Genomic DNA, 22,674 nt, shown 5'->3' on the forward strand with positions numbered 1-22,674 from the left:
TAGCCGTTCTGCGGCTTGTTCAGCGATTGCTGGGCTGATTAAAAGAGAAATGTCTGCTCCGGTGTCACAAAGAGCTTTAACTGATAGTGCTACGCCATTAACCTGTATCTGAGTTCGAATAATGAAAGATTTAGGTCGTGGGTTACTACCAATCTGAGCTATCGTAGACATCTGGACCACCGAGGAGGCTTGCGGCGGTCTCACTCTTTTCCCGATTCGTCTGTGGTTTCCGAATCTAAGCTACTCGTTTGTTGCTTCGGCTTCACTGCTTTGACATCCCTTATTCTCTCTTTTTCGGGACAATCTTTGGAATTATGGCCACCCCTTCCGCACATGAAACAGGTGTTGGCATCCCAATGCGCCTTTTTCTCCTCATAAGTCAGTGAGCGACCGGCCTTAGCCATTGTAATTGGTTCCGTTCTATCCCCTTGATAATCTTTGGGCTTGTAGCGCGAACGGACTTTCGTCGAAGCTGTTTTCTGCCTGCTCCGGGTCTCGTTCTTCGTGCTGGTTTTGTCGGTGCTCTCTCGGTCTTTGCGCCTTTCTTGTGCCAGTTGGTTGCTGTAGACGGCTTTGGTAACGTACTGGCAAAACGTCTCGTAGTCTATGTCGATGTTCTCACTATCGTGCAGCAGACGGTGATCGAGGTCGGCGGGTATACATCCCCACAAGGTTTGCTTCCAGTCTTCTTCCCGAACCTTTGCCTGCTGGGCTAGTGAATTAAACGTGGCAATAAACTCGTGGATATCTTGGCCCTTGCCTAGCTCAAACTCGTGTTTCTTAAGGGCTTCTCTGGCAGCTATGGACTGGTTGGGGTCGTGGTACATGGATTCTAGGATTTGGATCATTTCGGCTGCTGATGAAAAGGGGCGTGTAACTGAAACGTAACGAGTAATCATTGCTTTCTCGGCTTTGTCCTCGAGCAAATTCATCAGGTAACGCATCCGACTTTTCTCAGTCCTAAAAATGGCGACATCTTCTTCGAATTTGTCGGCCACCTTTATCAGCCAGCTATCAAATTGCGTCTTGTCTCCTGCGAACTTTGGGGGTGAATCGGCTCTGGCTTTTGCTTTGTCATTGTAAGCAGGGTTGATGCCGCCTGTTCCTTGGAACTCGGTAAAGGCTGGCCAAGCGGCCATCCCTTTTGCTTTGAAACTCGTTCCGCCGAATGCACTTTCCACTGATGGCTCTCGGTGCCTTAATTCTCTGTAGGGCCTGGGGCTGGGTGTGTCGTTTCTCAACGCGTTTCTTAGCCTAAGTATTTCCGCTTCTAGCCTAGCGATCTCGCTGGCTGGGTCGTTTGCGTCGCTCATCATTCTGGGGTTGTTTTCTTGTGCGTTCACGTTGAGCTCCGGGGACCGCGAAGAAGATGCAACTTCGATTTCGTCCTCGACACTGGACTTGGTGCCTGGGCGAAAGTCTGTTTCGCTTTCTGATCGGGTCGGGTCGTCGATGGGGCGGTCTGTTTGCTCCGTCTGGTTCGTAATCAATCTTTGTGATTTCCTGCTCGCAGGTGGGTGGTCCTTCAGCCTGGGCATAGGTCGGATCGGTCGTGGTCGGGGACTGGAATTGCCGTTCCTGTCGAACTCCGGTCGGGTCGGGTCTGTCGGGTGCGGATTTATTTTCGTCGCTCGCCAGCGGCGTAAAGATAGGTTGTTGCGCCTTATTTGTTAATCGCTAGGCCAGCGATTCTTTAGAGAGTAGAATTGTGTCACGGCCAGGGTAAGCATAGCACGGAAGCTAGTCTATTGGCGCCTATCGACGAAGATTCTACTCTGAGGAGAGGAAAGGAAACAAACAAAGTTCTGAGCTTGACGCGACGTCGATAAAGGTATCACCCTGGTGGGTCGTTGGTCCAGGGTCAGGGTTAGGGTCTGGTGATCTCATGGTCCAAATGTCACACCTAGAAGCGTTGAGGACAGGCGCCGACCGCCACCCCAAGCTGCAATTGGCCGAATGCGAAGAACGATCCGGCTATTTGTATTACCGCAATAGACTGTACGTACCCGATTCGAATAATCTGAAAGCCGAGATTCTGCGCCGCTGCCACGACTCCCCCGTCGCCGGTCACCCCGGCAAAGCAAAAACCTACGACCTGCTGTCCCGAGAATATTACTGGCCCGGAATGCTACATTACGTATCATTATGGGTAAAGAAATGCCAGACCTGCCGCCGAATCAACCCGTCCCGCGAAGGCCACCAGGGCCTCCTGCGACCCCTGCCCACTCCTGAACGCTCATGGCAACACCTGTCGATGGATTTTATCACACATTTGCCGCAAAGCAACGGCCACGACGCCATCCTAGTGGTCGTAGACCGCCTGACTAAGATGAGACACTTCGTCCCTTGTAAAGGGACCTGCAATGCCGAGGACACCGCCAACCTGTACCTACACCACGTATGGAAACTACACGGGTTGCCCCTGACGATAGTTTCGGATAGAGGCACCCAGTTCGTGTCGAAGTTTTGGAAACACCTGACAACCCGTTTGAAAATCGACAGCCTGCTATCCACTGCTCACCACCCCGAGACTGACGGACAGACCGAGCGTTTTAACGCGTCCCTGGAACAATATTTGAGAGCTTATGTGGCCTACCTGCAAGATGATTGGGAAAGTTGGCTTCCCCTCGCCGAATTCACAGCCAACTCCCACAAGTCCGAGACCACCGGAACCTCCCCGTTTTACGCGACTTACGGATTCCATCCCCGCATGGGATTCGAGCCGGTACCCCTGAACCAGCCTTTGCCCGCCCAGCGGGATGCCGAAAAGCTAGCCGCCCGAATGGAAGCCATTCTGGAACAAGCCCGCGCCGAAATAACCGCCGCCCAAGCCCGTTACGAAGAACAGGCGAACCGACACCGTACCCCGGCCCGCCGGTTTACCGTCGGCCAATATGTATGGTTAGACGCACGGAACATCCAGACCGCCCGCCCGCAGAAGAAACTGGATTGGAAGAACTTGGGACCCTTCCGAATTTCTGAAGTGATTAGCCCGTACGCCTACCGTTTGGACCTGCCGTCGTCTATGAGAGTACACCCTGTTTTCAATATAAACCGACTAAAACCTGCTGACGTTGAGCCCCTGCCGGGCCAACAACCTGCACCGCCACCCCATTTGGAAGTGGAAGGTGAGAGAGAATACGAAGTCGAAGAGATCCTCGACTCCTTTTGGGAAACCCGCGGCCGAGGAGGCCGCCGGCTGAAATATATCGTCCGTTGGGCTGGATATAGCGAACCCACGACTGAACCTGCCGATTACCTGGAAAACGCTGCTCAATTGGTAAAGAATTTCCACCGTCGATACCCCCATAAGCCCGGGCCCCGGCCGTGACGGAGCTCGGCCTGGAAGGGGGGAATACTGTCACAGACCTGAAGGACAGCCACTGGGCTGTCGCTTAGTCATGACCCCTGTCACGTGAAGGCGCGAGGGCCGAGCGCCTCGCGCGCGTATATCTACGCGAAATCTCTGCAGTCTCCGATATGTAGCTCCTCGAGCTACGTCTTCGTCAACAACCACCTGCTACCCTGTACCTGGAAGACTAGATAGCCAATATACTCTGTCCTGTTACCTGATCGCCCGCACCTACCTGTCCGCCCTGCCTGCCCGTGACACTGAGTCAAAGTATAAAAAAAACCTATATCCGGGCATTATATACAAGGGACGGGCATTCCGGGACCCGCATTTATGGTTTACAAGGTTATGAATGTGTTAAAAAGGATAGAAGGTTGCACCACATTTTCTAAGGAATTGTGGTTAAAAGGTACACCATTTCCAATATCATTTTACATCAAGACTAGCCTTTGATTACACTAGACCTAGCTTGAAAGTTCGACAAGCAGGAAGATATTTTCAAAAATTTCAGTCATGCAATTTTCTAATCTCTTTGCCGCTGGCACGACTATTTTGGTCTTCGCCTTGGGCGGTGCCCATGCTGCGCACCCCTTATGCAACGGGAAATCATCGTCACCACTGTCCGAGTACCATGATCAACTACGCTGTATCGTGGAATTTAGTAGGAAAGGGCTAAGGAAACAAGGGGAAATCTATTATGACTGCATAGGGCGAAGCATTGTACCCAGCGGGAGTTATATTGAGTGCACCCGGGGGGAGTATGTGGTCTACGTTCTAACAGATAAGAATTGCAATTGGTCACCATTTCGTGAAAGCAAACTTCCAGACGAGTCCAGTGAATGGGAATTCAGAGTACTCAGGAGATGTTATGCTGCTCAGGATAACCCCGACTTAACGAGGTCATGGGACGTCGGATATGGTGAAATTTTTTAGAGGGGGGCTTCGGAGTCTGAATCTGTTTCAACTTTTGTGTATACGATAAATAAATCCCAGCTGCATCTTTGTTTAAACTTAGTCCCGTTCTGCAAGGAGAGTATGTGCCAATGGGCAGTTATATACAGATATATTAAAATGGTTTGTTCAATGCGCGCTAGACCAAATGTTTTTTTTGTTGTTGTGTGCCCAGTGATGATGGGGCTTGCTTGTATGTTTAGCGCGGAGCATGGACTTTTGGTAGAGAGCCTTGTCTTGGTCGTTGATACCTGCTCCTGGGATCACGGCGGTCACTACGTCATCCACAGCTTCTTTTCTTCGTCCAAGTTAAAATTATACCAAGGCACGGTCCCTGTGCAAAATATCGCGTCGAAGTCCATCTTTGTGATTAAGCAGCTGTGTCTAACGCCTCCGTGTCGGTCACCTCTAGGCGAAGAGCCCTAAAGCCGAGGCTGCCTTGCACAGGAAGTACCTTGGAAATCGTCGCAGCTATCCACCAACGTTCGTCATGTCTGGCTGGCTCATATGGATCCGCGCCATTCTGCAAGCCAGCCACTGCGCGCTGGAGAATACACTGCTCACAGAGCCACGAGGGTCTGGTAGCCAGCCCTCCTTGTTCAAGTGATTCAGGTCCGTGGGAGGTTGTTGACGTGTTGTAGATGGTTCAATTCTCTCTGACGTTGAGTAGCTCTTTTGTCATGGCGTCGTGTTACTTTATGCCTTTTTGCTTCAGGCCTCTCTGGAAAGGCCCCTTGCCATCGTCGACCGAAAGTGTTCGGACAATCATCCGCAAATGGACTGATCCAATGCCTTCGGCACCTACGAGGAGCGTCATGACTCTGTCGCACCACGGATTGTCAAAGGTAAAGATGCTTGTGTACTCATTTTGGTAGCGACTGTGGGTTCTGTTCGGCTGTCCCATCCCTCTGTTGAGCGCCAAGTAGCCTGTTTCAGATCACCCCCGTCAATCCCCGCAGCCTTCGCAAACATCTCCCTCAAGAGTCGTCCTGGTACCCAAGCATGGCCAGTTCTGGTTGAAAAAGATTTCAAGTTCCGGGGCGATGAGTTCCTGGAGCGTCCGACCCCACTTGGTCTTCTACTGTTGCAGGGTTGGCTCATCATCACCCATATATGCGACAAGATGGCATATTTCGGTATATCGGGACCGGAGAACTCCTTGGTGTTCAAGGTTTCCGTGTTGATGAGGCACATGGTGGCGCTTGTGTTTGCTTTGCTCCAACTTTTAAAGTATCTCTTCGGTCGTAGGCCAACGATGATGGCGATAAAGATTGATTGATCAGGTAAGGAGTTGCCAACGTGGGGTACCTTGGCTTTGTTGCGTGCTGGTGTGGAATTGATGCTGTTGGGCGGCCCAGTCTCGGCCAGCCTTGGCGTTCCAGTTGCCACGCGTACGACTAATGTATTTTGGCTTGTTGGTGTTTACGAATAAATCAAGACATGTACCCGTATAAATAAAAGCTGTTCAGCGACTATTTCCTCTGCGGCCTGTGTGCTGGACCGTTTTACTTTATCCACCCCAACATCAGTCATTTACTTTCTCTGGTGCGTGGAATGTATGAAATGCTGTCCCCGGAGTATGCCAGTAACTGGCGCGCAAGTCTTACATGAAGCAATGTACAAGTGGAAATTTCAAACCAGAAATAAATCATTGCCTGGAATAGAGGAACTCACTCACACTTAGGCAGTTCCTGTCACCAGTGTTGTTTTGCCAAACCCTCACTGTATATCCTGCGGTTCGTTAATAGAGACAATTGGTAAGTTAAACTACTAGCTAGTTGAAAGCGAATTACCTGCTCGTTGCTTTCAGAGTTTGCGTGCGGGCCTCTGTCAACCACCGTCACTTGTCCGCCGGGTAGGGACCTTTATATGCCAGCTGGTCAACCAAGTAACGTACTCCACCCGTGTGCAGGCTTTTGAGACTCGATGAAAAACAAGGAAAGCAAACAGCAACTTTGGTTACCCTTGCTGTCGGCCTCGATCGACTCTAACGACTTTATGTCTTTGCTCTCTCCTCCAAGGGCACGCTTTTTGTAATGTTTAGGTAGTGTAAGGAAAGAATTGATAGAATCCTTATAATCTGCCACATGTTGGCTAGTACCTTTATGGTCACCTACAGGAACTCCATCAACTCCGGGAGCTGACATTGAATTTTGGTGCTTCGCTACTGACGAGGACTACGTGTAACTATTGTTATCCCAACCACAAGCTTGACCTGGCCGGTAGGCTGGATAATTCTTATCTTCATATAAGATAATAGGCCCCGGCTCGCGCGGCCATTCCTGGGGTCCCGGTCGTGGCGGCCTCTGCGAAGAGTCTAGGGGATGAAAAGCGATAAACTTGTAAGGGAGGTAGTTAGTACTTGTGAAGTTAGTAAATGGTTCGTTTATTAGCTGTAGTTGTTGGCCAAGTTTTGCATCCCGTAGTTTTTTTTTTGTTTCCATCCCGGCAAAAAGAGCTTGGTGAAGCTTGTTCAAAGGATTCCAAGAATTGTCTGGCTTGAAGATGTAATATTCCTGAAAAGGAATCAATAAGTCGGTCGTAGTTTGCGGTATCATATCCCTGCGAATTGCTGCAGACCTCTTTTTTTTGGAAGTTTGTTGCGCCACCTCGATTCCAGGCAGCCGATAGCAGGACTTATTGGACGCGATCGAACACGGCGATAGAGGCGCTGAGTGAGAGCAAATAGTAGCCGGAGTATTGAATGCCGAGGAGAGTTTCTGATTTGCAGGTTTTGTCGTAGCAAAAAGGCGTAGCGTTGGGCGGTTGGCCTGTACTTATATATCTAACATTGAAGGGAATAGGGTGCTGGGATGTAGGGGATTTAGGAAAAGTAGCCAACGTACCGGGTAAGGTGGAAGAATTTACTTGCTAGATAGGTTAGTGTAGGGACACTTGACAAACTCTGTTCTGAGGTGGCAGTCCTTCCATTTCGTTGAAAAGTAGGTAAACACGGGTTATAATATACACCAAAGTAATAATTTCTGGAACACTTGTATCTCATTATTCTGAGCCAGCTCCTGCGGGTGTTAATGGGGTAGCATCAAAGACAACAATAGCTCGGGAGCTCTTGATGCGAAGCTGGGAGAAAGGGTTACCAAAACTCCCCATGGTGGCCCCGATGCGGAAGGCATCTGGATCTCGACAGACAAACATATTGGCAGCAGGGCCTCCTATCCGTCATGTCAAAGTCCCACGGCGTGACCCGTATGCCCTTGCCCTTTTAAAAGCCGGGATTATGGAACTTGAGTCAATGTCTCATCACCCAGAGCGGGCCTGAGCTACTGCCGCCTACCATTTTGAACACCATTATTTCCTACCTCAACTCGGTGGCCAATTATTACCGTTCGGAGCTGCCTGGGCCAGATGCCTCAAGCCTGTACTTACTGTCAGAGGCGCCCACGAGCAGTTCCGGGCGACCCCTTTTCCCCAGGCCAGCTGTTGCGCGAGCCCGACTCCTGGATACCTCCCGAGCCGGTCTCCAGCGACTACAAGACCCGAAATGCGCTGCTCCACTCTTCCGACGACAAGATGTGCGCTCTTCCCAAACCCTCGAGCGGCGCGTTTCTGACCACGGCCTGCATGGCGAGGACGGGAACAAGGGCCGCGGCGTCGACGCAGGGTGCCGTCTGCCCCGGCATGATGTTGGCGTGGCAGTTGACGCATCATGTCATCGCTGCCGGGGCGCGGGCGAGCAACACCTGCTGCACGCGGCGCAGTACATGTACGCCAGGGAAACCTGGCCGATATGATTCCCTCGTACCTCGGCGACAGCGTGAAAAATGGCGCGCACCGTTCCGGTCGAGATGCACTACGGGGGTCCATCGTCGCGGTCGGGTTGAGGAATCGTTGGGGGGGGGGGGGGGGGGGGGGGCGACTTGTGGGAGTAGTGGTACGGGGAAAGAGAATCTGGTGGCGCAGCGACATGAGGAGGACGCGGGATGTTCTGTCAGAAATGTGGATCCTCAGGCAGGTCGCCAAGAGTTCATCACAAACGAGTGGTACGAGCGCAAGAAGCACGCCTTTTTTGCACCGTTGAGTCGGCCGAGAGCCGGGCCAACATGTCGCATGTTAGGGGTACCTGCTGACGGAGAGAATGGCGGCGGATTTGCGATGTGTTGATTAGGACTCGTGCAAGCCGGACCCTGAGGCCTTTAGGGCGCTTCTCATGGCCTGGGGTGGTGTTGATGGAACGACGAGGGATATCAAAGTGCGAAGGTACGGGTGTTCAAGCTTAAAAAATGAAGAAGTCAGGGTCGCCTCCTGAGTACCTAACTTGGGCAATTACCATGTGGAGTTTGTAGAGATTGTTGCAGGACAACAATCCAAGCGGCACTGCTGGAAAACCCCCCTTTTCTTCCCTTTGCCTCTAATTGTGAAACATTGATGTCGCCTCGTGAGTATACATCAAGTAGTTTTTGACAGCTGTCATCCAATCGCTGGCACACTACGAGTTCCTTTCGTAGCCGAGTTTTCCCCGGGGAAAATAAATGCTGTAAGTCTGTAACCCTGTCGACGGGTTCGTTTACAAGAAACATCGCTTATCTCAACGTATCCTGCATAACGTCCGACTTGGAGCGATTGGAAAAAGGGGGCGAGAAATTGCGATAATCCGGGGGCACTCTAAATACAAAAAGCATAAATAGAGTGCGGAACTAGGGGAAGTGGCCGGGAGGACTTGCCCAATTCCGAGTAAAGCTTTTTCATTGGTAGAGAATTCTCTAGAATCCTGGATCCATATGGCCGAAAGGAACCAAAATCAGGTTAATCCCTACAGATATTACGCGTTCATGACCAGTACAAACACGCATAATAATTATTACAGTCATCCAGCCCCTTTAATGGACTTGGGTTAGGATTAACTCTTGCGGCTACTACCTACATGCACATAGAAGCGATATCCCTCGGTAAAACTGAGCCGCGTAAGCCTGATCCATGGCGGAGTAGCATTCCACACACATACTAGTTATGTTATACACAAAGAAAAGAAATCACTCATGCATGGACCAGGTTCAGCATGGGGGGGTTAAATGGGCTTTGTTTCTTTTGTGGTTCTCGAGGATCCATCCCCCACGCGCGGTAAGCTTCCCAAGAAAAAGCTTGTTCCCCTCGCGTTGCTTATTAGCAACTCGCATCATTGGCTACTTTCATGCCGATGTTTCCACCCATCCTTACCAGGATACGCCTGCAAGTGGGATTCCTTTGTGCATGTGTCGTGTTATCACGGATAAGGCACGGCAAGAGCGACAAAACCAACCCAGCCACCTCCTAATAACGAAAACTATACCGCGTGTGATACCGCGTCACCTGGCTGTTATAGAAGGGGCGTATCTTTCATGTTGCTATTTTTTGTATATCATTTCCGGACAACTATGCGACTTGTGCAGTTCGTAGACTGCAAATTTACAGTGTCTTGTGTATGTATTCGTTTGTGTGTGTGTGTGTGTGTGTGTGTGCAATTTTACGTCTGTGCGTGCCTAAAAAAATGGTAAAACCACTCCATCTCAAGACTTGACGTCGCTATGATGGCGTTGAGCGATTTGTTTGTTGGCTGGGGATAGCTTCAAAATTTAAAAGTTTTTTTGCCGTTGAATCCGGAACCCCACTTCCATGCGCTAGGGATAACTGCTCCGAGTAAGCAACATTGGATGAAGCGGGGAGATTTGCGGCTAGGTGGTATGTTGACCGGCCAACATCCGCGTGTCGCGCCCAAAGACAAAAGAAAAAGGAAAGAAAAAAACAAATAACGTTAACTCGCAAATCAATGTTGATCCTGGATCTCATCAAATCGGCCGTTGGCATTTTGGCCCTACCACCTTCGAAATCCAGGGCACGTTAACCAAAATACAGGGCAAAATGGCCACTTGGACATGGAATGTTTTTCTATATTGACAAGGGGGGGGGGGGGGGGAGTGGATGACGAGTTATTCCCACCTGCAGTACGACGCCATGTGGTGCAAAAAGACAATCCTACCTCGATGCGGGACTTTCCGCGATTCAACTTCCTTGCGTCTATGGGTGAAGATTCACGAATCAGTCAAAAGATGATATGACGTATCAACGAAGCTACTTCGTACGTGACTGCGCAGCCTCTTCCAAGTAAGCTTGTTTTCGTTCGATGCTGCCAATGGAAAAAGGTTTACAGGGTAGTAGAGTAGCTGCAGCGATTAAATTTCACAAATGTCCGAGAATCGCTGCCTAGGTAATTAGGCAAGGCACCTAACTACTACCTGACTTGGGTAGGTACAGTAGGTCAATCGGTGAGGTTTTCTGGTTACGTTTGTTCTCTCCAAGATTCCCAGGCTATTAGGCGCCAGTGATCCACCATCTCCACGACCGTGCTTGAACATTTACCATAGTAGGTGCCTAGATGGAATGGGTTTGGTCGCGTTCGCCCCATTGTGCGGCTACTGCAATCAAAAGAGGTGGTGAGCGTGAATAAGCAGGAAATGCCGAGACAAGTCCTAAATCCCGAATCCCATCCCATATACTAGAACTAGAACTAGACCTAGGCTAGCTTGACGGCTAGTAAGACTCCAGACAACAAACCAGGACCAGGGGATTAATAAGCTACCCTGATTCGAAGATCTGAATTAGTCGTCCCCGCCCGGAACCGGACCCATTGAGGAAGGAAACGGGCCCAGAGTGGTGCCTCGACTACAGACTGCATGGGAGAGTAATTTAGCATCGGCCGGTAGGGAGAGCAATTGATGCAACCCACAACCCGAGCTTGGAAACACCACGCCGCTGCTTCGGGCAATTATGTGTGTCCCCATAACTTTTTTCTCTTCTGATTTCGTAATGCCACCAAGCAAGCACTACACCCCCACTTAGCCTTTGACGGCTGCAGTGACAGTGACAGTCAAGGATCGGCAGGCCCGTATGGGGCGGGCCGGCTTGTGTACCGGTTACCTGAACTGCAACCCATTGGGCTGCCGAATGTGCCAGCGCGGGATGACCGGCATCAAGGTGGCAATCATCTATAAAGGTCTTCCTGCCGCTTGATGCCTTTTTGAGTTTTTGTTTTCGTTACTCTTCTCACCCATCCTCATCTCATTCGTTCTTTCGCTGTCCTCTCGGATCAGTCTTTAAAACGTCCTTGCCAAACATCACCTGAGTTCTCTTAACTGAGAAACTTCCAGCCCAATACGTGAGAGAGATTACAACCAAAACCTCGACAACCTTCAAGATGAGACAATTCATTGCAGGACTGGCCATGCTGGCCCCGGCTTTGGCCGCTCCCGCGCCGCAGTAAGTTTTGAGACCATGGCTGGCAGACATGTTGGCGACGGGCAAAAAAGAAATTGCACTTCTAACATGAACCCAACCCCGACAGGATGCCCGCCAGCTACGGCCAGAACCCCGCTCCTCAGGGCGGCGTCACTCCTCTGCCTCCCGTCCAGGGCCCTACCGGCCAGCTTCGAGGCTCCATCAACCTTCAGGGTGGCATTGCTCCCCGCCCGCCCGTCAAGGGAGGTGACTCGGCCAAGGTTCCCAACCCCCAGTTGGTCACCGGCCAGGAGGCGGACTCCAAGCTTGGCCTCTTCCTCGACTTCAACAGCGTCGAGGTCCCGCAGCCCATCAGGGGTAGCAGGGGCTCTACCGACCCGGGTCCTCGTGAGTTTCTCTGCCCCGCCCCAGCCGGCCGGCCGGCCGGCCAAAAAAAGAAAAAAAAAAAAAAAAAAAAAAAAAAAAAAAAAAAACCGGGGGATCGTTGGCATCTTCTTGCAAGAACGGCGACTGACACCAGTGGCAACACTACTTATCCAGGCACCTACGAGTACGAGAGGCTCAACCCCGACCTCTTTGCTCCTCCCACCTCGGACAAGGGCGATGTTCCCAACTCGCAGTGGCCCATGTCCCTGAGCCACAACAAGCTCGGCAACGGCAAGAACTCGGGCTGGGCTCGCCAGCAAAACACCGCCGTCCTGCCCGTCGCCACGGCCATGGCCGGTGTCGACATGCGCCTCGAGCCCGGCGCGTACCGTGAGCTCCACTGGCACACCTCGGGAGAGTGGGCCCTCGTGCTCAAGGGCGGTGTCCGCGTCGCCGCCATGAACGAGGACGGCCAGAGCTTCGTCGACGACGTCACCGCCGGAGACGTGTGGTTCTTCCCGCCCGGAATCCCCCACTCGCTCCAGGCCCTCGACGAGGGCTGCGAGTTCCTCCTGGTCTTCGACGAGGGTGACTTCTCCGAGGACGCCACCTTCCTCGCCACCGAGACCATGATGCGCAACCCCGAGTCGGTCATCGCCAAGAACTTCGAGGTCGACATCTCGGCCCTCAAGGACCTGCCCACGGAAGAGCTCTTCATCTTCAACGGCACCCCCGCCCCCGAGGACATCCAGCAGCAAAACATCACCGGGTCGGCCGGCTCCATCACCGCCCCCAACTCGTACACCTACCACTGGTCTCAGCAGAAGCCCTTCCAGACCCCCGGCGGCTCCGTCAAGATCCTGGATCCGGCCACCTTCCCCATCGCCGAGATGTTCTCCGCCGCCCTCGTGACCGTCGAGCCCGGCGCCATGCGCGAGCTGCACTGGCACACCACCTCGGACGAGTGGAACTTTTTCCTGCAGGGATCGGCCCGCATGACCGTCTTCTCTGCCCCTTCGTCGTCGCGCACCTTTGACTACACCGCCGGAGACGTCGGCTACATCCGCACCGCCGAGTCGCACTACATCGAGAACACTGGCACCGAGGACGTCGTCTTCCTCGAGGTCCTGCAGGCCAAGAAGTTCAGCGACATTAGCGTGTCGCAGTGGTTGGCCCTCACCCCTCGCCAGGTCGTCAAGGACACTCTGCACCTGTCCGACGCTGTCCTCGACCGCCTGCCCAAGGAAAAGACCCTGATCAAGGTCGGCAACAAGAACATGACCGCCATTGCCAACCAGGCCAGCGGCAACACGACCGCCACCAAGCGCCGATGAATGCTGTCTCTGATCGGGCGGCCTCAGTTTTACTCGGGTTGGTGGGAAGCGATGTATTTATGAGGATATGCATATATGTAGAAGGATTTGATGGGATACCATACCTCGAACTAGATTTATGATAAAGCGATTCATTCGTCTAGACTTTGGAGTGCATCAATCTTTTTTGCAAAGTTCAGATGGGATGCGAAGTGCCCGTTAGCGGCGGGTAAACCAATAAGCTGTTCCGCAAGATCCACAGGTCGCGTTGAGGTTCGTGTTGTATGCCCTGATGTGAAAGAGCAGAGTGGTAATCTCTGCCAGATGGGATATCTGAGCCCGCACAAAGTTGGGTTTTCATATCTCTGCGTTAGTCGACACTCAACGCAATCCAGATTTTGGGCGACCTAGTAGTAGCATTTCATGGTCTGTACTCCGCGAGAACCTAATGATTCTTTTATCAAGATCTTCTTCAGTTGCAATGCGAGGCATGCGGCTCGAGGGAGTTGCGATACCTGCAAAACTCTCCTCCATGGCTGCGCTCGGTATAAGAACTGGGTTTCGAAGTGACTAGTTCTCAAACGTTACCAAATGACAAATTGTCTTTCTCTCTCTCTCTCTCTTTTTCTCTCTCTCTTTTTTTCTTTTTTTTTCTTTTTTTTCTTTTTCTCTCTCTTTCTTTTTCTTTCTTTCTCTCTCTTTTTCGCTGTTTGCGGACTATGGTAGATTCCAGTTCCGCCATATTCCAAAAATGTAACGCCAGGATAGGCATTACCGTCTTTGTGCTTCTACAGCACCTGTGGATTTTTTGTAAAGATAAGAAAAGTACCTAGGTAGTGACAGTCATGCGTGCTATCCCTTCGGTACCCGCCCCGGCCAGCCAGCTACTCATAGATGACTCGCTGAGGCAACCTGTATTCTGATTTCGTCAATAAACATTTAACGTTAAATAAGAAAACTTCTTTGTATGATTTATTTCAACTTAGAAGTTATTTTTATGCAAAATATATTGAGTTAAATCACTAGTTTAATAATAATTAATAGAAGCGTTATATATCCGATGTGATACATATGCATTTAACTTATTTATAATAATATATCATACAAATATTATTATGTTCGGCGCGTGTATGCGATTGGTATTGCGTGCTAGTCTTCCGTTTTGTCACTTAGGTCTCCAATTGTAAACACAATCGCCCCTGTATTACAGCTTCGTCCCCTTGGAATATCCTTTGTGATAGTAAGTTGAGTCCTAAGGTATTCCAAAACCCGCGTACGGGGGCCCACGGGGGGCCATGGGTTAAAACCCATCAGCCCGCAATTTATTTGCACGATGGGCTGGTATTTACAAACTTAATTAGCGGGCTTGGCCCGTGGGGGGTTTTGGCACGCCTTAAGTCAGTAACATCTTCCCCTGGTATCGTATTCTGTGGGTAAAATAAATAGAGGCCGCATAAGTGGCCGCAACTAGTTAAAGTTTCGCTTTGTACAAGGTTTTAATATTTAATTTACATGGCTGAGAGTGATAAATTTGGGGGTGCAGTGAGGGGATATATAACGTTAGCGGCCATTTGGCGCCGTGGTAATTACGGGAAAACTGGTCCCAATGTACAAATTTGCCAAAAAGAGGAAGAAACATTTATTTATATAATTCGAACTGCATTAACGTAAATCAAATCACCTCAGCGTTGCAATGAACGTTTGGCGGCGGCCGGTGGGAGAGTTCGTCGGGTAATAGTAAGTTACATTCTAATTATAGTGTGGACAATTTAAAGCACTGCACTCGACTTATTGTCACAACCGTCGTCCAGCTATACATAGTAATTCGTCAATGCTGCATTCTAACAGTAGCTTAATTTAGAACCTCAAGCTTGCATACAATTAAGCCGGTATTTTTTTCCCCCCTTCGACAATGAGATATATAATTTACTGTAACCGCCGCGACGCAATGGTGGTTAGTATGAAATGTAGCACTTTTATATTAGTTTCATATTCGAGCCGCTTCACTTTTTTCAATCATAGCCATGTTGTTCAATTCGATATTTCTAAGCTTCATTTCGCTGGCAATCGTAGCCAATGCTCAAGTTTCTGTTTTTGATGCGCCAGCCCGCGGTTTTCAATTTAAAGCAGCAATCACTCATAATTGGGGCCAGTATGCACCATTTTTCGTTGCACCGTCAGCACCATCGGATTATGATTCCTCTGCTACCTTGCCAGGGTGTAGCATTACGTTTGCCCAAGTCCTTCAGAGGCACGGGGCTCGATACCCAACCGCTCAAACCGGGCGGAAATTCTCGAACACGATTCACCGACTCCAAACCTCACGTACCGGTAGTGGCGTATTGAATAACTACATTAAAAACTACAAATACAATCTCGGAGTCGAGGAATTGAATGATTTGGGCCGTCGGCAAACAGAGAACTCCGGGTATTATTTTTACCAAAGATACCAAAATCTGGCCAGAAGGAACGAACCATTTATTCGCTATGATGACAAAAAACGCGTGTTTGATAGCGCAGAACTCTGGGCTAAGGGTTTCCATCGAGCTTCTATAACAGATAAAGGCCGGGCTAGACCAGAAACCTTTCCCTACAAAGCTGTGGCGCTCCCTCACGGACATGGGTTTAATAATACCTTGAACAATAAAGCTTGCCCGAAATTTGAAAAATCTTACTCCAAAAAATTCGAAAAGGAAGTGGTCGATACAATTATGGCCGGTCTTATACAACGCATAAACTCGGATTTCCAAGGTGCTGGGTTAACCGGTCAAGACGTTGTAAATCTTATGGGACTGTGCACCATGGAAACAACGGCGAACTTCGAAAAAACTGGCCAACTTTCACCGCTTTGCAATCTGTTTACGGAAGCAGATTGGGTAAAATATGGTTACTTGTCCAGCGTGCAAAAATGGTACAGATACGGAAACGGTAATCCTTTGGGCCCAACTATGGGCGTGGGATGGGTAAACGAACTTATTGCACGATTAACCCGAAGCCCAGTCCAAGATCAAACCAGTACCAATACGACACTTGACAGGAACCCGGAAACCTTCCCCCTACAAGGCAAATTGTATGCTGATTTTAGCCATACGGACGATATGATAGGGATTTACGCGGCGTTGGGGCTATTTAACGCCCCGGCCTCTGGAACAACAAAAATTCCCACCAATAAAATCGCAACCCCAAAGGAGCTTGGTGGATTTTCATCCAGTTTGGTATCGCCTATGGGTGCGAGGATGTACGTTGAGAAAATGATTTGCACGGGACATAAGGAAGAACTGGTGAGGGTTTTGATTAATGAACGGGTAATGACACTTTCTAATTGCGGTGCTGATCGCATGGGGAGGTGCACCCTTAGCAAATTCATTTTGAGCTTGGATTTTGCTAGGAATGGAGGGCGTTGGGATCAATGTTTTGCGAACATTTAGGGTTCCAATTTCAAATTTGCTTCTACTCCGAGTTATTTTGCTATTTTATTTTTGTTTGGATTTGGAAATGACGTGACATTTGTCAGAATAAAAGAAAATCACTGACGATGTAGACCCGAGAAACAAACCACGATAAATTCCTGAGAAGTAAATCCAAAACTCGAATGCAATATATAATAGACGTAATAAGCCCCCCCTAAAAAAAGAAAACAATCCTCACGTATCTTGGTTTTCTCGACGACCTCGACCAGTATCCTCGACACGCTCTGGGAGCTGGAGCTCAAATCGCACCAGTTGCGTCACTTCTTCCACTTCCCGCCCTCACGCAGCACGATAATGGCGATGGGTTGTTTTCTTTTTGTTAACATATTCCTGTGCAGCTGAAATCGCACAATGCTCTCCGGGGTATCGATTATTCCAATGACATGAAAGCTTGGCGCGTGTTATTTTGACGAGGTTACTCGTATTCGATCACCGATGTGCGAATATGCATAACCTTTGGAAAGTCGAAGGAGTTTCCCTGATATTATACTCTAATGCGGGCAGTGCCGCGGATTGGGTTTTGGTCTCATGTTGGAGAAACCGAGGTAAATATTGAGCCACACGCAATGCTGCTAAAATTGTTCATCCTAGATTATACTTTACCGAAGGGGCCAAAACCACCACAGGTCCGGACCCAGTAGGGGATACTACCGTTTCGTCCCAAGATGTTGACGGACGTTAAACTCTGTGCTAGGCAGAATATAACCTTCCCAAATCAGCAAGATTTAGCACTATACTTTAGCAAACTGAGGTGATGAAAAGCCTAGATCCTCAACATCGGCTTTCGATCCGGACATCTTTGACCCGATCCGTTATAGAAAATGCAGGATTGGGCCCCCTTCCCCCTGGCCCGAGCACATCGCTTTGTGTTTCATCATCTACGTCCTCCTAGTCATTCATCTGCGACCAGCGACCAGTCGAAATTTCATCATGTTTCTCCTACTCTTGAGCGCTCAGCATTTCCTAGCTGTTAGACGTGTCAAGCTCTACACCGACAGAACGGCACAAGGCGGGACTGCGAACGTCAGCACCCGGGACAGCAGTTACAAGGATAGATCGTCACCGCAGCAGACATGTCTCGAATGCGAATACTAGCGCTCCACGGGATGGGCTGCTCCGCCAAAATCTTGCGCGCCCAGCTCTCCGCCTTCATCCGCGCCGTGGACGACTACTACGAAATTGTGTGTATAGACGGCTTTTTTGAATCGACGCGCGGACCTGGTCAGTTCAAAACGTCTTGTCCAGTCGTCCTTCAATCGGCCTAATCGTCGGGGAGAAAACAAACAGGCATCGAAAAAGACAGCCCAGGTCCATTCTACACATATACACAGGGCTATGCTCCATCAGACATTCTCGAATCCCACAAATGTCTCCGCAAAGTTATTTCCAAACACGGACCTTTTGATGGTGTCCTCGGCTTCAGTCAGGGCGGGGCAATAGCACTTGCCTACCTATACCATCAACAACAGGATGGATTTACCCCGGACTTTAAATTCGCCATTTTCCTTTCCACCATCGTACCCTTTTCGGCCGATTGCCGCACGCTTGAGAAAGCAGCTCAACACCTCTGCGACCCTTTGCGAAACCCGCTGCCCCGAGAATCACACCAACATCGATTAGCATCCGAGTTGCGGGACGTCCTTCTGCATATATTCACAGTCTCGTGTAGCATCGGCGCCACGGCGGCCGGCTACGACAACAATTACTTCTTCCGACCAGGCGCCGACCCTGCGGAGGTACCGCGCCCATTGCACCCCCGCCTCATCTGCTTGGCCGATGACGCAAAGACTCCCGCCGATTTAAACACGAGGCTCGCAATACCGACCGTGCACGCCCACGGCCGAAGGGACTTTGTATACATGAGGGAGTCCGCCGAGGCTGTGCGAGAGTTGTGCGAGCCTCGCCTGGCCAGGTTTCTAATGCACTCGGGGGGTCATTCGCCCCCGCAGAGGCCAGATGAGGTCGCGGCGCTGGCACAAGCCGTCCACCGAGCCGTAAGGCAGTACTATGAGATTGCCCATTTGTGACGGAAAAGAAGACCGATGCATCAGAGGGAGGGGAAGCAGGTGGTCAAATAATGCCGGCTTTGCTGCCTCATATCTAGTTCATTTTACAAGGGCAATTTTGGGCATGTAAAGTTCAGCGATGTGTACCTAGGCTGCTAGGCAAATGTAATACTTTTAGCGACAGTAACCCTTCGGAGCTGTACTACGCTTGAATTTTACCATTTGCATAGGTCAGAATATAGGGCGATAAATGCTTTATATAAATAATTACTAAGTGCTTCGTGATGTGCCTACTTTTTCATTGTTGCCAGGGCGTCAAGGGTGCCCACCATGACTTGGGCTTAGATTGCGGGGGGTTTAGCTCCGCCTCCCTACGATCTTGTTCCCTTCGAGCTTGCTCCTCTGCCTGTAATTTCTGGTACCTGTCTTCGGCCTCTTTGATACCAATCCGGCCGTATTGGAAGTCCAATACGTGTTCATATCTCATATGACGACCGAAGTACCTGAATCCAAAAGGCATGTCAAAGCAGGTAGGCCTTAGGCAATCCTTGGATGCTTTGCAGATATATTCGTCGAAGCGGCCCACACCCCCAGGCGCTACATTCCCCATAAAGTATTCTTCCCCTGTGCCTCCAATCGGGTTTGTGGGCCTGTAAATAACAATCCTGCACGGCGCTTTATTGAGGTCATAACCAGGCGCGTACATTTGCGTGGCTTCTGGAACCTGGAACGCGTCCACGTGAGACGGAAGCGGTATCATGCCCCGCGGCGGCGGATCACGTTGCATGTCTTGCGCATACTGGTCGAGTAGTTTTCGATTTTTTGTAGGCTTGCGGCCCGAGAGTTGCTGGAGGGTCTCGATTGGCATGTCCTCCGAAGACCCGGCAGCAGCGGGCGTCGCTAGGGCGCCATTCGAGAGAAGGGACAGGATCGCAGCGCCGGTAGGCAATACGGTGGTGAAGCGCATCTTAGGGAAATGGGCTCGATATAGCTGTGCGAAGTAAGAAAACAAAAGCAATACGTAAATTATGGCCGGGGGGCAAAAAAAAGAACTAGAGTGAGAAAAGGAGTGACTGATTGGAGAGTGATGATGGAAAAGACTTGGAAACTTCTATGTTAAAGGGTCAGAAGGTAGCCTATTAATTCCTGCCCAAGTACAGTACAAATGTCAGTACTTGTAGGTAGATCCCGGGTCTTAACAAATCGAAATAGGTAGATTCAAAAAGCTTTTACAATTATTGAAATTTTCCAGGACGAGGGTATTGGCCTGTCCGTCGGGAATTTGAAGTAAATACCAATAATGGGGCTCATATTCTAAGATTGATAATTCTCATTAATTGACTTGTTATAGCTGTACTTGCCAATACTAATTTGCATTAATTCACTTTTTATAGCATTATCCGCCCATAATTATAGCATACTTTATGTTTAGAGAGTTCAATAGATTTCGGTCAAATCCGAAATCCAGTTTAGCAAGGTCCTCCTTACTGTGATATTCCTGGGTTTACACATAACCTGAGTCATTTTCGGGATTGGCGTGTGTCAAGAACCCTCAAAGTAAATTTTGTTGGGAGACCTTGATGGCACACGGCCTATTGAGAAGAAACTGAAAGCAGACACACTCTTTTGCAGAGGACTCAAGGTCAAGCCGGCCTGTTATTCGCACCACATGGAGTGTATGGTGGCCGAGAAGTTCAAGGCGTTGAGCAAGCACGAGTTGTTAGAGTAAGCCAGCGACCTCAAAGATGGTATTGTAAATGCATCGCCCGTCCTCAAGATGGGCTAGGTCGCCATCATGCCGCTGGAGGGGACCGCGCGTGTGCACAAGAGCGGCTAAGATGTGATGCCGCTTTTGTCAACTTGTAAAGACCGCACATGCCTCCATACAATTTTGAACGAACTATCTATATGCAATTTCTAGTGTTCAAATGCGGGATGCAACTCATCATCGATTGATCAAGAAATCCTCTTTCTTTTTGTGACCGACTCGGCGGTTGGGGACGGGAAGGTTACCGTCGTGTTCAGCATGATCGACGGCGGCAAGACGGTCTCGCACTCGGTGGTGCCCAAGCAGGCGCCCGTCCCGACGCATCACCACCTCCAGAGGATAGACGTTGTCATTGACACGGGTTGAAACAACACAGACCCAACTGAGATCCAAATCCTCCGTGAGTTGAACGAGGGTCGAAAGTCAGCCCGCTTCCAACAGCCCACGATGCTCCTGAACCAGTCCAATGATCCGTGGACTCAGGACATCCCTCGAGCCAGCCTTTGTCAGCATGCCAGGACCAGACGGACGGCCTGTTCCTCTGCGCGTCATGCTGCGGTGCGCACAGTCGAAGCGAGCAGGCGGAGGGCAGATTTTTAAACAAATGCGAGGCCCGGGCTTCGTTGGTTGGCAGCCCGCCAGGCGAGGCGGGCTTAGGATTTGGCCACGGCGAGACTAACAGCTACGGTAAGCTGGAAACGATGCCGCGATATGCGGCACGGGACGGAAATATTAGCTGCGATCTGACCGATCAAATAGAGATTGAATAAGGAAAGTTGTAAAGCGCATTAATTTCTTTGGATTTCCGGAGTACAGGAATGCTAACTTGCTCATATAATGGAAATGCATTAGAAATGCAATGTTACATGTAATCAGTTCCTTAACTCAGTAATTACAGTACATTTTAGCTTACCATAGCGGATCTCTTTGCTTGATAACACGCTATGCTATAGGAGTGAGCAAAGGCAAAGTAAAACAGCGTGTCAAAATTGGTAGTAAGAAATAATATATGAGGGCGCGTTAACCCGTCACTAAAAGGTAGATTTTATGCGAGGTAGTCGCCCGTTACTATTTTGACAGCATTGCTATTCTCTACTGTGAATAGAAACTGCCTTTTTTACGCTTATGATTTTCACACTCACTGTTATTTACAATGAAGAGCTCGCACATTGCTCAATTTGTTAGTCTTGTCGCAGTTTTGCAGGTTGGTACATATGCTTTTACGCAACCTAAGCAAGCTGAAAACTCGGATGAGTCAAAATATATCCCAAGTACCATACTCAGCGCAGAATGGGATACCGTTCAGTAAGTAAATACCTCGGCTCTGGAAAGCTGCAAGCTAGGAAATATTGGAGTATGTATTAATTCTTTCCGAGCAAAAAGTACCGGCAACATCCATTCTATGGAAAAACGTGCCCATATTGGAGAAGACAATAAGTGTACAACATGGCAAGAAGAAGAAATAAATACAGCTTTGGCAGGGTAGGTCAACCATTACTTAGAATATAAAATGTTGTTAACGTATATCCATTCAGCTGCGCTACACTATCTGCTTCTGCTTATCACGGCGTTGATAAAGATCCATAGCTGTTTTATGAGTTTTTCAAAACCAAGAGCGATGATTATAAGACAATCGTTCGAGATAGATATTGGAAAATGTGGCATGAGTGTCGGGGCGAAAGTTCAGACATTACTGTCCTCTGTCAGACTGAACTCTACAATTGTGCACCAAAAGGTACAAAGTGGAATGCTTACAGCCTTCCGAAGCAGCACAAAATTTATATTTGTCCAGGATTTTTTAAGCTTGAAGCCACGGGTAGAGCTCGTCGGGGTTATTACCAAGATGTTCTACTACTGCATGAGATGTCGCATGCCACTTTTGGTAAGTTTTTCCCCAAAGGTCGGACTTAAGGGGTTGCCAGATAATTCAAATTTCAATTCAAAGAGACATTTGCTAACAACTTTGTGCAAATTTTAACGGATATAGATGTTGACGATCATGGATATGAATGGGATGGGATTGAGGGGTAAGTCTTGTTTATTTTTTATTATATTTTCTTTTTTTAAACTTCTAACACCCTGTTATCATTTTCAGCCTTTCTGCCGAGAAAAGCATCGATAACGCCGACACTTATGCTCTTTTTGCCCAGTGTTACTATAACAAATGCTAAAAGAACATTGCCAAAAGCAGGACAAATGAAGTACGGATTCAAATTTA

General features: G+C 49.4%; 8 protein-coding genes across 8 annotated transcripts; 7 read left to right on the forward strand and 1 right to left on the reverse strand.

The window, feature by feature from the left end:
• Positions 1-4,793: 4,793 nt before the first annotated feature.
• MGG_09595 (uncharacterized protein) lies at positions 4,794-5,582 on the forward strand (the record flags this gene model as incomplete). Its single annotated transcript, XM_003721445.1, has 2 exons — positions 4,794-4,884; positions 5,179-5,582. 2 exons carry the CDS (start codon positions 4,794-4,796, stop codon positions 5,580-5,582), a joined length of 495 nt encoding a protein of 164 aa, XP_003721493.1.
• Positions 5,583-7,669: 2,087 nt separating this feature from the next.
• MGG_18090 (uncharacterized protein) lies at positions 7,670-8,425 on the forward strand (the record flags this gene model as incomplete). Its single annotated transcript, XM_003721446.1, has 1 exon — positions 7,670-8,425. One exon carries the CDS (start codon positions 7,670-7,672, stop codon positions 8,423-8,425), a length of 756 nt encoding a protein of 251 aa, XP_003721494.1.
• Positions 8,426-11,246: 2,821 nt separating this feature from the next.
• Positions 11,247-13,437, forward strand: MGG_14061 (oxalate decarboxylase oxdD). Its single transcript, XM_003721447.1, has 3 exons — positions 11,247-11,554; positions 11,640-11,920; positions 12,074-13,437. The coding sequence occupies exons 1-3, from the start codon at positions 11,493-11,495 to the stop codon at positions 13,231-13,233; spliced, it is 1,503 nt and encodes a 500-aa protein (XP_003721495.1). The 5' UTR covers positions 11,247-11,492; the 3' UTR covers positions 13,234-13,437.
• Positions 13,438-15,236: 1,799 nt separating this feature from the next.
• On the forward strand, positions 15,237-16,640 carry MGG_15390 (3-phytase A; the record flags this gene model as incomplete). The annotated part of the gene is made up of 1 exon (XM_003721448.1): positions 15,237-16,640. The coding sequence occupies one exon, from the start codon at positions 15,237-15,239 to the stop codon at positions 16,638-16,640; it is 1,404 nt and encodes a 467-aa protein (XP_003721496.1).
• A 1,115-nt stretch (positions 16,641-17,755) lies between these two features.
• MGG_09592 (uncharacterized protein) lies at positions 17,756-18,709 on the forward strand (the record flags this gene model as incomplete). Its single annotated transcript, XM_003721449.1, has 2 exons — positions 17,756-17,863; positions 18,014-18,709. 2 exons carry the CDS (start codon positions 17,756-17,758, stop codon positions 18,707-18,709), a joined length of 804 nt encoding a protein of 267 aa, XP_003721497.1.
• Positions 18,710-18,986: 277 nt separating this feature from the next.
• Positions 18,987-19,655, reverse strand: MGG_15391 (uncharacterized protein; the record flags this gene model as incomplete). Its single annotated transcript, XM_003721450.1, has 1 exon — positions 18,987-19,655. One exon carries the CDS (start codon positions 19,653-19,655, stop codon positions 18,987-18,989), a length of 669 nt encoding a protein of 222 aa, XP_003721498.1.
• A 1,059-nt stretch (positions 19,656-20,714) lies between these two features.
• On the forward strand, positions 20,715-21,226 carry MGG_14063 (uncharacterized protein; the record flags this gene model as incomplete). The annotated part of the gene is made up of 2 exons (XM_003721451.1): positions 20,715-20,817; positions 20,940-21,226. The coding sequence occupies 2 exons, from the start codon at positions 20,715-20,717 to the stop codon at positions 21,224-21,226; spliced, it is 390 nt and encodes a 129-aa protein (XP_003721499.1).
• Positions 21,227-22,299: 1,073 nt separating this feature from the next.
• Positions 22,300-22,656, forward strand: MGG_18091 (uncharacterized protein; the record flags this gene model as incomplete). The annotated part of the gene is made up of 3 exons (XM_003721452.1): positions 22,300-22,338; positions 22,444-22,483; positions 22,631-22,656. The coding sequence occupies 3 exons, from the start codon at positions 22,300-22,302 to the stop codon at positions 22,654-22,656; spliced, it is 105 nt and encodes a 34-aa protein (XP_003721500.1).
• Between the last annotated feature and the right edge of the window lie 18 nt (positions 22,657-22,674).

Source organism: Pyricularia oryzae, chromosome 7 (genome assembly GCF_000002495.2).
Source record: "Pyricularia oryzae 70-15 chromosome 7, whole genome shotgun sequence".
Lineage (NCBI taxonomy): Eukaryota > Fungi > Ascomycota > Sordariomycetes > Magnaporthales > Pyriculariaceae > Pyricularia > Pyricularia oryzae.